Genomic DNA, 15747 nt, shown 5'->3' on the forward strand with positions numbered 1-15747 from the left:
ATTATAAGGAAGAAAAATTGCTCCTGGCAAACTGAAAATCCCTCAAGGCACAGAGAGAATGAAGCTGACAGGCAGCAGCATTCACTCATTTGTAGCCAAAATTTCAAAACTCCTTCTTAGCCCAAACATTACATACAGATTCTGCTTCTCCCACCAGGGTTATTCCTTCTAACTCCCAGCCCCACAGAGAGAGAAATTACTAAATCTCCATTTTAATAGCTTCTGTCAGAAGCTTTGCTTTGTAAGGACTGTTTCAGCAGTTTTTGGTGGTAATATAAAACATTTCTGTGATTAACAGCCGTTTTATAACTAGGTAATTGGCCACAAATCAGGGGAATATCATAGTGTAGCAAGAAAATACTCCCACTTCCATCACAGCCCAGCCTGGATTTCTGGAGTGTATGTTAGTTGAGTGGCTTATGGGTCTTCATTGCTTTAACTAATGTACTACCTGTAGTGCAGGCAGAGGAATTTCAAACTAATGATTACTTCTGTCTACCAGATCTTTATAGAGTGCCCATCATCCATCCTGCACTTCTAATCGGGACTCTGAACAGGGTGGCTTTACAAGAATCGTAAGAAAACATCGTTCTATTAGTTTTACGCTCAACTCTCACTCTCTATCCTGGAAACACCAAGACAATCAGAAGGGATTATGCTCATAATACTAATAACATCACCCCCTTTGGAGCAAAAGAGGGGTGGGGAAGAAAAAAAAGTCTGTCCTTGCATTTTATTCTTCTGCATCTGCATTCTGGGCACAATGTTAACTGATCTCTGTGAGTCATGCTGTAGAGCATGGCCATGTTTTATCAGATGCAAAAAGGCGTACTGTGAAAAGTTCAGAATGTTTGTCTGTATGAAGCACTTTAAATCTAAGACATATTAGAGAGAGTTAAGAAAGCTCCATCTCATTACCCTTCAGGATGGGGCAAGAACATAGACAAAGATCTAATACGTGCGCTTTTAAGCAGTGCTCCCTGCTTGCATTAGGATTGCTTGATGAATCTTTAGACTGTTTAGACTTTCGCTTCTGAAGTATGAAGCTGTTATCAACTTAAATTCTCACTGGAATAAAATGGGAGAATAACATACTTTTTTCAAAAAATCTCTGAAGTAATGCCTGATCAAGGTTGCAATACATCTTTTCTCAGGGTTAAATTGAACAGTCTTGTGGGCACATGGAACTGACATATATTCAAGTACAGCCAATATTTTATTTTGTCCTTGAAAACAGGGCACTGTGCTATATGGAACACATGATGACTCTGGTATCACTGCCCGGGGAGCACACAGAGCCATGGACTGCACTCAGCGGTGCCTCGGCTGCTCAGAGGAACGCTGCAGCAGGGAAGAGGCAGCGCTGTTTCCTATACATTAGCCACGGCAAACTGCAGAAGCTTGCATTCCAGAAAGGGGCACTAACAACATCCCTATTTGTTTTTCTTCAGCCACACTATTTAAATGGCAGGCTGGCCTCCCCTCATAGCTTTGTGATTTTCTGTAATGCATTTACTGAAACATGCCTCTCCAGCCATAAATCTGTACTGAATCTGGCAGTGAAGAGTTGCAATAAAGAACACCCTAAATATACACCCAAGATTTACTAGTGACTGCAGACACATTTTTTCTCAGAGCTGCTACAGGAGAATAATAATGTTTTTAACTTTCAAACAGCGTATGATAGTGAAATGTAATTAATGACCTTATGAAACATTACATTTTATGACCTTGTTAAACATTATGTTTACTTGTTAACTAGTTCTGCAGTTGGAAATCTTAGAGCTGCCAAAACTAAATGAAAGTGTAGTAACAGCCAAAAGATGACTCTAAGTTGTATGGATCTCATCCTTCATGCTGTATGCTTTTTGTAACGCATCTCCCAGGAGGCCAATGAAAATTTTGTATGTATGTTAAAACCTGAAAGACTGGGCTCTATTATAAAAATTTGTCTTGTTTCTAATAAAAGCTATTTTAACTACTCTGGCATGACAGGGAAGCTTCAGGCATCACCTCTGTGACAAGCAGTTTAAATCTCAACCTCGAATATTTACTGTGTGATTTTTCTAGTTTCAATACATGAAACAAACAAAAAAAACCCCAACCCAGCTTGATTGTCAGAGTTTATGATGAGAAAAAAAATATCATATCATACTTGTTTTCCCCTCCTCATCTTTATTTCTTCCAAGTCCTAAATCTTTTTTCTCACACAGGTTTTCAAGTGCTATGTTTTTCCCATCCTTGTGGGTAACTCCAACTTAACCCTGTTATAGTTTCAGCCAATTGAATCAGATTAAACTATAATGTATCTAGTATGAAAGAATTTCTCAGAAACTACAGTGACTGGACACAAGCTTCTCAAAATATACACAACAAAATTTCAAATTACAAAAGGGAGGGGACTATAGTGTACTCATTTGGAATAAATCACAAAGTTATCAACTTGAACTTATTCCATCTAGACTAATCAAAATATTACTCAGTATTTGGAGGAAAGACCTTCAAAATAGTTGTAGAGAGGACTCAATTAATAATTGATCCTCCTCTCAGACTTTACTAACCAGTTGCACAAACACTGTTGCTTTTTTTGATATATGTAAAAACAAAGCGATTAAAGCAGTAACATTTAACATCTTTCACAAAGGCAGATGTGTGAACTCAGCATTGACCTACTTGAAAGCAGATAATCGTATCATACTTATTTCCCCTGAGGTTTAGTTGAAATGAATTATTTTTTCAGTTCCTTTCTAAGACTGCTGTGGAGAAAGAAGTGTTGAGTACGGTTAAACAGATGCTTCATTAGTGCTGCAATAAGTATTTTCTTAGAGGACCTATAAAACAATCTGTCTGGATAAAGATGCAAGAAATAAACTGCTTGTGGTTCCAATGATCAGAAGATCATTGAATCATAGGCTCAGAACAGATGTTTGTCCAAAGATCATTTTTCTCCTTCTGACCAATAGTCATTCTTTGCTGATGTTCATCTAGGCTGTTTTCAAAGATTTTCAAAGGTCCAATCTCCCTAATTTCCTCAGGAATCGATTCCAGTACTTCTGTATTTTAATTAAAGTCTACAAATTTAGGTTATTTCCATCTTTCTCCTCATCCCTCCTCTGCTAGATCTCCAATTAGTCTTCATGATGTCTTCAGGACTCTCTGCAAACCACCTCAGCCCTCATGAAGTTCAGTGCCCGGGACTGTAGCTAGTAACTTAGCTAAAGCACTAGGAACCCTGAACAGAGTGGAAGAATTGTCTCACATGTTTTGGAAAGCTGTGCTCCTATTCGTGCATTCCTCTGTGACATCTGCCTTTCCTACCTCTGCCCAGCATGAGTCATGCTTCTCTTTAGTCTCATGCTAGAGAAGTGCTACCCAGACAATTGCTCCTCAGCCTGCATTTCTGCAGCTGATTATTCACGTGTGCATGAAATACCTCCTGTGTGTCCATATGGACTACTGTCCTATCTTCTCACTCTATGGTGTTCATCAATAATACTTTCATTTATTGATGAGAAAATATTAAGGACTTTGTAAGCACAGTCTGACCTGAATTACCAGCTTTTACATCTCACAAAACAGCATAATTCAAAATATTTTTTGGTTTTTTTCCAGTGGGAAATATTGAATAGAAATTAAAGGTGTTTTATTTTTCACAGGGAAACCAAAGTATTTGGTTTGGAATCTACAAAATTTATGATTTTAGCTGCATTTAGACATGTATTTATGCTTTAGCAACATAGAAATTTTTTGTGTGTGTGTGAAAATGAAAATAATAATTTTTCTCTAGAGACGTTTTCTTTTTTCTCTTCTTCAAGAAAACACTTAGCAATTCCCTCCCATTACTCTCCGTTTGGCAAACAACTTCATTCTACCTCCCCATGCTTCCCTTTGCTGGCACAATCCCATAAGCATCCTGAAAAGATATGGTATCTCTGACTGGCATTGCAAACCCTGCTTCTGTATTGATGAGAATAAAAATTTAATGCTGGGCTGGTTTTTGTACTAATTTTTCGCTAGAGTATTTAGTGAAGAAGAACCAGTATATCCATCCCCCTCTCCTCCCCACTTACTCTTGCCCTTACAGTAGTTAACAAGAGAAGACCAAGGCTTCATCCTCCTCAGCCTTCCGGTCCAAGAAATGGACAGAGGGGAGAAGCATCCCTGCATAATGCTTGGGCCCAAACAGGAGAATCTTTTTCACTGGTACATTGTTCCATTTCAAATCAGATAATGAATTACACTTTTTTCTATTGATATGACTTCTTCATACTGGAAGCATAGCAGTCTCACAATGTTTTTCTTCTATTTAATGTGCCTGAATGCCATATACTGCACATACCTTTAACATCATTTTCTAACATCTTGGCTTCGTTAAGAACCCTGAAGCTTTTCTGAAGAGAGCTCTTGGCACCGTCCTTCAATGATCCTTGAGGACCAGATGTCTGTAGACAAACAAGCAGTGTCATACATACAGGAAAGTCTGAAGTCATAAAAGATATAAGAACATGATCTAAGTGAACAGTAATCTAAATTTTAAGTAAACATCAGTTTACTCTGAATTATGTCCCATTGCTGTTATATCGGTCTACAAGAGACAAAAAAAAATTCTCTAATTAATTTCCTTTTGTTTTTATGAGAAGCCAGATATCCTGTGGAATACCAGTGATGACTTTAATAAAAAGCAAAAATGTTTTTAGTGTTAAACATGTTTGACTCTAGAAGTAAAACTTTGTCCAAAACAAACAAACAAATAGATATTTCAACTTGAACGTGAGGGTTTCTCCCTCCAGCTATGGACACAACACTGTGCAACACAGAATTTCTCCCTAACAGCAGCTACAGTACCTTTAGAAGCCAGACTGGACCTGGTGATCCAAACTCTAGTATTGACAACAGAGGTGTCTTTGTGGTCAAATTCAAGAACTGTAATTGCTAGGTCAGTAAAAAAAATATGATATAAAAGAAATAAAGTTTAAAAAGAAAGGCAAACTGCAGTTAGTCTGAAAGACTTTTATTACTAAATAACCATCCCTCATCATATCATGCTACCTAAAGATCTTTCTTTTGAAAAACATCCACCTCTATCTTCAGTGCAGAGACTGATCAATAGATAGAATGATTTTTCTAAATTAGATTAGTATTTCAGTCAGTAGGAAATGCTCTAGGTTCTGAACCACTTACTGTTCAGTTTGTAAGACTGAACTCAGGTCACACATCATACTGAATACATTTCTTTGAGAATACTCCTGACAGCCAGATAACATTCTATATTAGTCATGGGTCATAGCCTCGTAACTAGTATGTAATTAAGAAGCAGCTACTTTTCATTTTCCAGGGCAGATACATGTACTAAAAAATTAACTATGTGTCAATTAAATGACACAGTTATTATTGCTATTCATTATTTATATAATGAGCAAGCCTAGAGGTGGCATTTTGCATACCACTGAATCTTTGTTGTTTTTCGACGATACTGTAAAACCCATGTATTGGACTTGCCCATTTATTTTTCTTTTAAAAATCTTAAGGAATGCTTTGGATAGTTGCAAAATTCAGAACCAGTTTTTTTGTTATGGTATAACTCATGGCATATGTCACCATTTCACATGGATATAGCTATTAAAGATTCCCTGTATTCATACGGGATGTAAATATATGCTTAGCTTTCATCATAGGCTAAGTGATTTTAAGATGTAAGGCCCACATGATCACCATGTTTCCAAGCTCACCTGAAATATTAAGCTGTGTACACAAATTCCTTTCAACATCAACAGAAAGTATACACTCGGAGGGTGAACAAAATTAGTTTCTTACAGATTTTCTTTATCATGTAATACAAATAGAATTGGTAATATCAAAATACATATAGGCACAGAACAAAAAAAAAAACCAAACCTCCAAAAACTATCCAATTAAGCAAAAGACTGCTCCTGAAGGAAGAATGTTTGGCCAGATTTTGTGGCAGATGCACCTGTCAAATCAGATAATACTTTTACATTCCTTTTCCCATTAGCAATAGAACCCAGGGTACGATCACTCTGTGGCCATGCACTTCAAAAATAATGATTGTTATGATTATTAAATGACTAGGCATGGTTGGCTGGCTGTTAAAGCAGTTTATATTCAATACAATGAAATTGGGAGGCCAGATTTACAATGCAAAACCCAATAAGTTTATCAAATCAGAGACAATAATTGGGCATGTGCTGACAGTCAGAAACAGATTTCAGCATAAAGTTAATACTAGAAAAACCCCTTCAGAGACAAATACACTTGTACTGATTACACGCTTTATTTTATATTTATTTTAAAATAATTCTGAAAGGAAGGATTAATCAAGACATCTGATACAAAAGATGCTTTTTTGCTAGCTTTTCTTGTGGCTTATGAGACATTGAATTATGATGAAGTCAATAATGAAAAAACCCAAACATTTCCTGGCTTTGTGTGAGGTGAGTTTGTGTGCTTGTGGCAAGCCTGGGTCATGATAAACCCCTTTGTCATTTAATAAGACTGACAGCCAAGGGTCTTTGATATTATTTTCTAAATTGAGGCACCTGCTGTAAAAAAGAAAAAAGTAAGACAAGACGGTGATTCAAGATAAATTGGAAAATCACAGGGTCTCAGGAATCTAGTCTGTTCAAATTCTCCTTCTCCCAGAGCATTCATAACCTGGGGATAGTACCTTCCTCACCCTGTGCCTTCCTTCATGCCCCCTACCCTCCCCATGCAAACTCTGTGCAGCTTGACTGCTTGTAGCATCTTGTGGCAGAAGTGGGATCTCATTATGCATCCAAACAATGCAATCTCAGTCGTGGTTTAGAGGCATAAGTGCTATTACAATAACATAATATAAAATGCTGCTACTGAAACTATACATCGTCCTTAATTGTCTGTTTTTTTCCTATCCATGGGTTAGCAAAATTTTAAACAAAGTTTAACAGCAAAAGAAAAACACCTAACAAGTTGCAGAAAAACCCTATGAATTGATAATTTGCAGATAATTTGGGGTAAGGAAAGAATTTAGGAAGAATATCCCCTCTGTCTTCCTTTTTCTGGTAATTCAGTGATTCTTGAACTCTGTTTTTGTCAAACAGCCCAGCTTCTGCAGAAGTGGCAGAAAGATTTCAGTTCAACCCATAGCCTGGTGGGTTATGGCACTCTTCTGGGATGGAGAAAATCCCTCTAGATCTCCCGGGGATGACTGTGTGAATCACTGACTTACCACATTAACAAGGAAACGTGCAAGTTTGATAAGATCAGCCATAGTCACAGCATTCTGTGAAGACTCCCCTGATAGCACATGCTGGGCATGGTCTGAACACATATCAGACGGAGCATTGCTGGGGACTTTGCAGAAAGGATTTTTTTCTGAGGTTTCATGAATGGATGCAAACATGAAGTAGGCACCATGTTGCCCAAATCTGCTGTCATGTTGGTGATTTTGGTCACATGCAGAGGTACAGCTCCAAGCATGGATATAAATGCACTGGGACAGTTTTGAGGATCACATACTTGAAATTACACACGTACAAGGTATTTTATGGACCTAAGTGCTAATTCCCATCAGTAAAAAAATAGTTCTGCCTTATTCTTTACTTAAATTATTTTCTTTTCACATACTGGGACGTTTACACCTGTGCAAAAGTTAGGGTTACTCTCATTTTTACCAGTCCTGAAGATAGCTGAACATTCTAAAGTACCAAAATGTTATGAATGATTTGCACCTCAGGACATCCTCACGAGGAGGCTGCTTTATGCCGTTACCACGTAAGGAAACCTAGACACCCAACATAAACATCAGGGTTTACCACTATAAAGGAAGTCAAAAGCGAAGAAGGAATTAGGACCCTAAATACCTAACACATCACCTGTGGTTTCAGTTACTAGCCTATAAGCCCTCTCTAAACAGTCCAAGAATAATCACGCTTTTTCCAGATGTATTGTAAAACTAAGATTCTGTTCTGTGAGACACAAGCTGGATCTGTTTACAAGACAGACTCTTCAGTCAGTTACTGCCTTGGTAAGTAACGGGATGTTGAAGCTGCTTGCATGCTGGAGATTTCTCATCTATGAAAAATTTATTTTGCTTTTTAAGGGGAGAGCAAATCCATCATAAAATGCTCGAGAAGAATTTTTCTGTCATACTTTCAGTACATTTTTCCCAGTCATTTATCGGGCTTCCTGTAATCACGATGGATTTTAAGCATCTTTTCGTTCTTGCTTTTAGCAACATTAGCTTAATTTGAAAACAAAGTAATTTTCCCATTACAAACCAAAATACAAAAACCCACTGAGACAGAAAACACTAAGGTTCTTGTAAATTATTTGCTCCAGTGACGTACAGGTTGGAAGCTAAAACTTAATCCTGTCCCTGCCGTGGTTCATGCACCAGCTTGCTGCTGTTGGGAAACCTTCCTCCCGCTGCCCCAACCTTATAATTGCTCACTGGGAAAGGCTAGGCTCAGGATGCATGTGAGCTTCATCCCTTTTCTCCGTTATCTGCTAGCATCTGGAGACCACAGCCTTCTACAGAAGATAGGCACCCATGACTGCTCTGACAAAGAAAAGAACATGGCTCCGTCGTTCAAAAGGAGGGGGAAGACATGATCTCTGTCTTCTACAGAGGGTCACAAAGAGGACCTTCTCAGGAAGGAGGAGACACAGTTTCTAGGGGCTTCTCAGTCTGAAGGGCCTCAAATCAACAAATACCGCCTTCTAGGAGAGTGCTTGAACCACGGTCCAGTGAGGGTACACTCCCACTCTCACACTGAAGCTCAGCTAAAGTAAGTTCCTTGGGGCCTGCAGAAAGAGGGAGCCTGATTTACCTGGTTAGCAGCTAAAGCTCTTCACTTAGGATGAGCGAACATTCAACAGTCTTTGCATAAAAACAAAACAATAGAATAGTGAAATGATGGCTGAACTACACCATTAACATATTTTTAAAATCTGGCCTGAAATCTTCACAAGATCATTTATCAAATGATGGTTAAATTCTACCTTTCTCTGCAGCACTTTGATTACCTCTACTCTATGTCAATTACATATAAAAGGCACAGCTCCCTCAATTTTCTTTTTTATCAACTAGATCCCTGTTACACATATACAGCTCGTAACAAAATCCAAGCTCCCTCTAATGAATACACGCAATGGAGATGCTTAAAACCTTACCTTAATAATATCTGAGTCTCTTTCCTTGCTACTCACTTGCCTCTATTTACATCATATTGTCCATCTTCACCTCCATCCCTTTCAAATTATATACCCACTTTCTCTCCATGGTATAATCAGCTGGTTCACCATCTGATATATACTCTTTTGTAGCCACGCTGTAAGTGCTTGCTTTGTTTCTTGACTGCTGTATGTGTCTTTTTTTTCCTATTCAATCCTCAAAATAGCTGCCTGCCTCACTCACTGAGAGTCATCAAAGGAGCAAAAGATAGCTATCTGTATTAAATCCTAATGAGGAGAAAAAAAAAAAAATCCACAGCTCTTTATTTACTTCTGCAGTGTAATAAGGAATTCTGGTGAAACAAATAACTATTTACAGAGAACTAGCGCATACTAATGCATGAGGTGAAATTTTTTCATCAAGAGAGAAATATAGTAATTAGTGTTATTTGAAATAGAAGTTGACAATGTAAACAAGCCTAAAAATATTAAAATTTTCATGCAGTGGCTAGATCACTTTATCCCTCTACTAAATACAGAACTTTACAGCATGTGATTGCTTTTGCTGTTCTTGTAATCCATTTGACTGAAGTAGCTCTCTGCAAGCTACCTTTATTCATGTACAAGCGCTGTAACTACAAGTTGCTTCTGTTCATCTGTATGTTTCTGTATCAGACATAATTTCATATTACACTGTCATTTCCTGCGTGCCTGTGAAGTGCACGTCATTTGCTCTCTGACCGATTTCCACAAATTAGCCTTTAACTCCTTTGATATTTGACATAAAAATTATTCTGGCTATGCTCAGAACATTTTCTGCTCACAGTATATGCATTAAGGAGCCAAGTTTCTCGTTATGACTCAGGCTGGAGAGCTGGCTTTACCTTACAATCCTATTTTTAAAAGTTCTCTCCGTTTCCTCTGAAAATTTGCATGCAGTACCTCATAGTGAGAATAAGATTTTTTTCCGTGAAAAACGTCAGAGTTCACAAAAGAAACTGTATGGTTTCTATGAATAAAACTTTCTGCTCCCCTCCTACAATTCTGCATTTCTAGAATTCTGCTAGGTGCATGCAGTTCATCCTACGTGCAGAGAAGTGCCTCTCCGCATTTTCATAGAATGAGAGGGTGAAGAGTTAGTTAAGGTACGGAGTTCTTTAGATGTGTGCAAAACATTTGTTGAATAATAAACTAGCTTTATTGGGTACCAAATGACCTACACTCCTGACTCAAAGCTTTCCTGCAGCAGCTGTCGGCTTGAGCCATAGACAGAGACTGAAAGGCAGAAGACAGAGGAAGGAAAAATAGCAAACAAAAAGGGAAAGAAAAATAAGGAACAGGAGTTAGGAACAAACGGGGAGGTACATGTAGCTCTGACAGGGGCATAGCTTTCTGATCTCAACACAGAATTTATGGTGGTGGGGGTCTCTAAATAAAGACATAAGATGGCAAAACATGGATCTGAGATAAGGTGTAGCAGAGTTCCATGGAAAATCTAAGCCTTCTTCCCAATTTGCTTATTTTTCTTACCGCTTGCATAGCTTCATTTGCAAGAGCCTTGGCTTCCTTGGCAACTTTTTCAGCTTCATCTATGTAATCCTTGATGTTAGTGTAAGCATTGAAAGCACGTGTGGCATTGAAAGAGAGGTTTTTGGCTTCAGCAAGGATTCTGTTGGGACAGGAAAAGTAAACACACCATTAAACCTGCTATCAGAGCTCAACAGAACATAGTATCCCACTTTTTCAAACCCAACAGCCTGTATTTCTAAGGCTATTTCTAAGGTATTTCTTAGAAAGCAATGCTACACTTGAGATTTCAGGAGTTCTGGCATCGTGTGTTTAATGGAATTCACATTTTATCTGTGCAGAAAGATGCAAAACCCAGTGTTCGCTAGAAGAGGAGGTCCTGTGAGATAAAAATGAATGAAACACTGAGAAAAGACTGTGTAGTGCTTAACACTATAATCCCGATAACATATAGTCATAATGTGGGTTTATAGGTTATGTGCTGAGCCAGGCAACTAAATGAATTTTTCACTGTATGCATATGGAGGGATCATCACAGGCATGTTTTAAAGTCAAGTCTATGAACAACTAATTTATTGATCTGGCTGCCAAACACAGAAACTCCAAGTTTGAAGGAGATCTCACTGTCTAAAAAACCCAAATACTAAATGTTAATTTTGCTGACGAAAATGAAAAACGTAACCAATAATACTTCATATTGAATGGGGTGTTCCATATACATGAAATATTCCATTCTAATAACTATAATGAGATAAAAGGTAATTCTAAACAACTAATATTTCCTGCTGTAGGGGCTAGAGCTCAGCTATCCTCCTTCCAAGGGAATTTCTAGCCAGCAGGCTGGAGAAATCACTTTTCTTGCACTCTCTCTGTATAATATCCTCAAATATTTTCTATAAAGAAGTACTGCACCTACAGGCTTAACTCGAAGACATCTCTTTCAGAGTATGTTATGCCTGATGCCTACGATGCTTTTCATGAATAAACAGTAAATGGGCTAAAATACCTGCTTAAACTGGACAAGAATGGATTTGAACTTGGATTTTTGCCTCTCTGGGAAACGTTCTAGCCATCAAGGTACATGGCAATATAAGGGAGGCTGGGATTACTCCTGCTGGACCTGTTCCAGCTTGTATAAAATACTTAGTCATTGAGACAGTGTGTGTGGAAGAAAGAGAAATTCATTCTCTAACCTAGTAATTAACCTACTCTCTGGGGACAGCTGGGCTCCAATCCTCGCTTCGATGAGCATTTAATGATTTCTAGAAAATGCAACAGGAGAGACAAAGGGGATGGAGGGTATACTCCCTGGACTCCACATGTAGTTAACAGAGGGAGAGAGATTCCCTTTAGGCTACTGCAGAAACAGCATGACCGAGCCGCCTCTGCATCACTCCTGGAAAAGCCTATCTCCTGCCTCAACTACAGATGGAGCTCCCTAGGCTATGGCAATTTTTTTGTCGTGGTCTGTTAGAGAAATGCACAGCCCAGAATAGCCATCTAGCTAGTAGCTCAAGTACGGCTTAGAAATATGGTTCAAGTCCCTTTTGGTTAGGAGGGAACCAAACTGAATTTGCCAAATACTAATGATATTTACTCATCAGCAGGCAATTACCCGTAAGGGAGTCGCTTGTACTAAGACCTCCTTGTATACAGGAAGAATAACAATGTTTTCTAGGTTAAATTCATGAACTGTTCCACATTCTCACTCTCAAGAGAACATCCTCACCATCAGTCAATATACATTTTGAAGCCTTAGGGGGCGATTGGAGAGAAAGGGCTTTCCCTCAATTTCTCCTGTAAGACAAAATGGTACTTTTCAGCAAATTTAGTATTAACTGAAAGACACTCAAGTGCCAATTGTGCAGATAGATACTTTTTTGAATTCCTAAGACAGATAGAGACTGCATATTCCTGTAAAATACTGACTGTTTAATACCAGTGCATGAAGTAAACAGCTTTATCCTGATGCAGGATTACATAGCAACTTGGTATCTCTTTCTCCTTTGAAATTATTCATCTGACCACATTAGAATATTAATTTTGAACAATTTGCTTTTAGATTTTTAATTTTCTTAATTTTTAATTTTAAATTTTTAATGTCCTTGATTCTGCATTTTTTATAGTATATCTTGAGAAACCGAGGTTGATGTCCAGATCAGATAAAAGTACAGACGATACTGCTATACCACAGTGAATGTGACTTTAAACACTACTCTAAGCTCCCTAAGGCCAAGCTGTCAACCTACGTTAAGACACATGTGCGCACCCATAAAAAAAGTCTCTTTAGCAGAGTTAAAAGCCTCTATCTCAAAATATGTCTTGCCAACATTTCATAAAGGAGGCAAAATATGCTTCTCTGTCTACATTTTCTCTACTTAGTTCCTCCATGCCAACTTTCCATGTATTTGGATATTTACATCCCAATTCAGTACTGTGATTGAATGTGACAGTAATCACTTTCTTTAGGCCCGGAGATGCACCACAAAACTGACGTGTCTTAATCAGACAGCGCACATACCATTTACAAAAGCCACGTTTGCCTAGAAACAGTGCCCTTCAAATCCTTTTTACTTAGGAACCACAGCTATCATATACTCCTCAAAACATAAATTAGACTGAATATCTAAAGTAGTGTGAATACACTGTACATGAAGCCATTTTACAAGTATCAGACACTTAATCAAAATTACAGATGCTGACACAAAAAAAATGTGTTAAGCATATCCTCACAAGTCTTCGTGATATTAAGGTCTTCAGGTAGATCTAAAAGATGTGAGCAGCAAAGAAGCAGCATGTATCTTTTTTATTTATGCAGTGCTTTTGAGAAAACTCTGGAGCTATGCTGGGGACAGGTCCAAGAGGCAGAATATCCATGATCTATTTCTGAGTATTACTGTTGCAAATTACACTTAATATTTATGGCTTGCTTTCTTAAATGCCAAAACCACAATAAAACAAAAGATGCCCCCTCCCCCCCCAAAACTCCAACAAACCCAAAACAGAAAAATCGTATTTCTAAAAGGGCTGTGGTCATATAAACCAAGGGCACTGCAATTCTCAGTTATATTTGGAAATGTGATAGTGGTAAACAGGAACTGAAGTTTCTGTGCTTAGGTTTAAGCATTTTGGCTCATGACACCTACTCATTTGGGGAGAGTGTTTCAAAACCATTAGGGGGATCACTGTCTGTCACTATGGGGGATTTCTGACAGTAAACAAATTAGCACCATGATAAGGGTCTCCTACCAAAATGGTCATCTTAAAAAGAAAACCACTGCTTGTTTTTAACAAATGTTTATGATAACACATAGTGGACTCTCTAAGACAAAGTTCAATTTTTTTCCAACAACACAGAAGTAAGCATATGGTAAGTTAAACTGTCTTAAGAGTGCATCTGAGGGCACTGTTTTCAGGTAATGCAGCCTAGAAGTATCACAAGATGTATGAAAGAGTTTACAAGAGAGACACACACAAATAACCAACTGGATGGTTACATACTCACATAGAACACTGATTATTTGTATACTCCCAGTGACAGATGTCTAAGAAGAATGCCCTTCAATTTCTGTCAATCAATTTTACAAACCGGCTCCATGATTTTATCGTTACCAATGAATGGTTGCCTTACCCATCCAATATTGCAGATGATTCATTCAGCTGGGCTGCATGGTTCTCAGCCTGCAACACCTTTTCTGGAAGCATCCTGTCATGAATTTCTTGTGATAAGTCATCTATTTTATCCTTCAGCTGATCAGACATTGGCTGTATCTTATCTGCAACGCCTTCTACATACTGAAAATGACAAAAGACAGGCCTTTAATGGGCTGAATGCAAGCATTCTGTAGCCCTTTAGATATATATTTTCCTTGTGAGGTATTATCTCATAACTTCCTCATGTTAAGACTTTAGGGAACTAATATGGAAAGAATAAAGGAATGGCTGGACTGGAGAGCAGAGGGGAGACAAAACAATATTCCAAGAGCTACTTGCCTCTCTTGAGCTTAGTAGAAGTTTTTATTTTACAATTAAGGAACTACACAGTTTAAAAGCTTATAAACTCTAATTTGGATTTCTTTCCTAAAGGTAGATGCATTCATAGTTATACTAAATTGTTGTGCTCCATGACAATAACTAACCAGTGAAAGAAACTTCATGTTTCAGGACCCTTTGAATGACTCCAATATATTTTTGCTTATTGAAGTATCTTAGTAAGAACTGTACTTTTTGAAGACCTGCTATTCCTGTCCCAATAAGCTGTCTCAAAGTTTTTCCTTTCCCATTTCTCCAAAAGGCTCTTTTTTCAGTCATTATAACAATTTTCAATGCAAGATGGAAATATTTACAGAACCAATGATATTTCAAGACTTATATATTTTTCTGTAGCTAAGGCACTTATCTCAAACTCTGTTGATAAAACTTTCAAGGCAGAATTTTCAAAAACTTTATGTAAAATGAGAGTGCAATTCTCTCCCTCTCCCTGATCTATCTAGACTTAAAATTGTTGCCACAGGCAACAAATTATTTTTGAAGTTTCCTTCTGATATGCACACAGTTTTTGTGCAGATAAATCTACATCTAGATCACAGAGTTGCAGTGAGATTGTGAATGGATCTGCTGCATCTGCAATTCTAAAGATAAAGTCAGTAGCGCAGTCACAATACCATATTTATAGAAGGCAAAGACCATGAAAAATTATGAGCTAGCTCTTTATGTAATCCAATGAATCATTTAAATCTCAAAGTTAATCATTCACAGATTAGCTTTTCTGCCATATAGCAGTGGAAAAACTATTTCTTCCAATCAAATATTCCAACGTTGATAAATAAAAAGAAAAATCAGGTGTTGATTTAATTATCTATTTTGCTTCCATAATGATGCTTCGTTTTACTAATTCTCAGATAAGGATGATAAAACACTCACCTCTACAGCTAAGCTGATTTCATTTGCAAGTTTGTTGGCTTCATTAAGGACATCATTCCCTTCCTGCAGGGTCTTCTCAACATCTTGTCTGCCATCTTCTATAGCTTGCTTCTTTTTCTATAGGAT

At 37.8% G+C, this 15747-nt stretch overlaps 1 protein-coding gene across 1 annotated transcript in view; it reads right to left on the reverse strand.

Moving 5' to 3' along the window:
• LAMA2 (laminin subunit alpha 2) overlaps positions 1-15747 on the reverse strand; it is a 296182-nt gene that overhangs the window by 60192 nt on the left and 220243 nt on the right. Inside the window, exons 39-42 of the mRNA XM_035899887.1 lie at positions 15622-15738; positions 14330-14493; positions 10702-10840; positions 4340-4442 (exon numbers count right to left, since the gene is read on the reverse strand). Coding sequence (XP_035755780.1) covers positions 4340-4442; positions 10702-10840; positions 14330-14493; positions 15622-15738 — 523 coding nt within the window. The remainder of the gene's footprint in view (positions 1-4339; positions 4443-10701; positions 10841-14329; positions 14494-15621; positions 15739-15747) is intronic.

Source organism: Egretta garzetta, unplaced genomic scaffold (genome assembly GCF_000687185.1).
Source record: "Egretta garzetta isolate BGI_Z169 unplaced genomic scaffold, ASM68718v1 scaffold397, whole genome shotgun sequence".
NCBI classification, from domain to species: domain Eukaryota; kingdom Metazoa; phylum Chordata; class Aves; order Pelecaniformes; family Ardeidae; genus Egretta; species Egretta garzetta.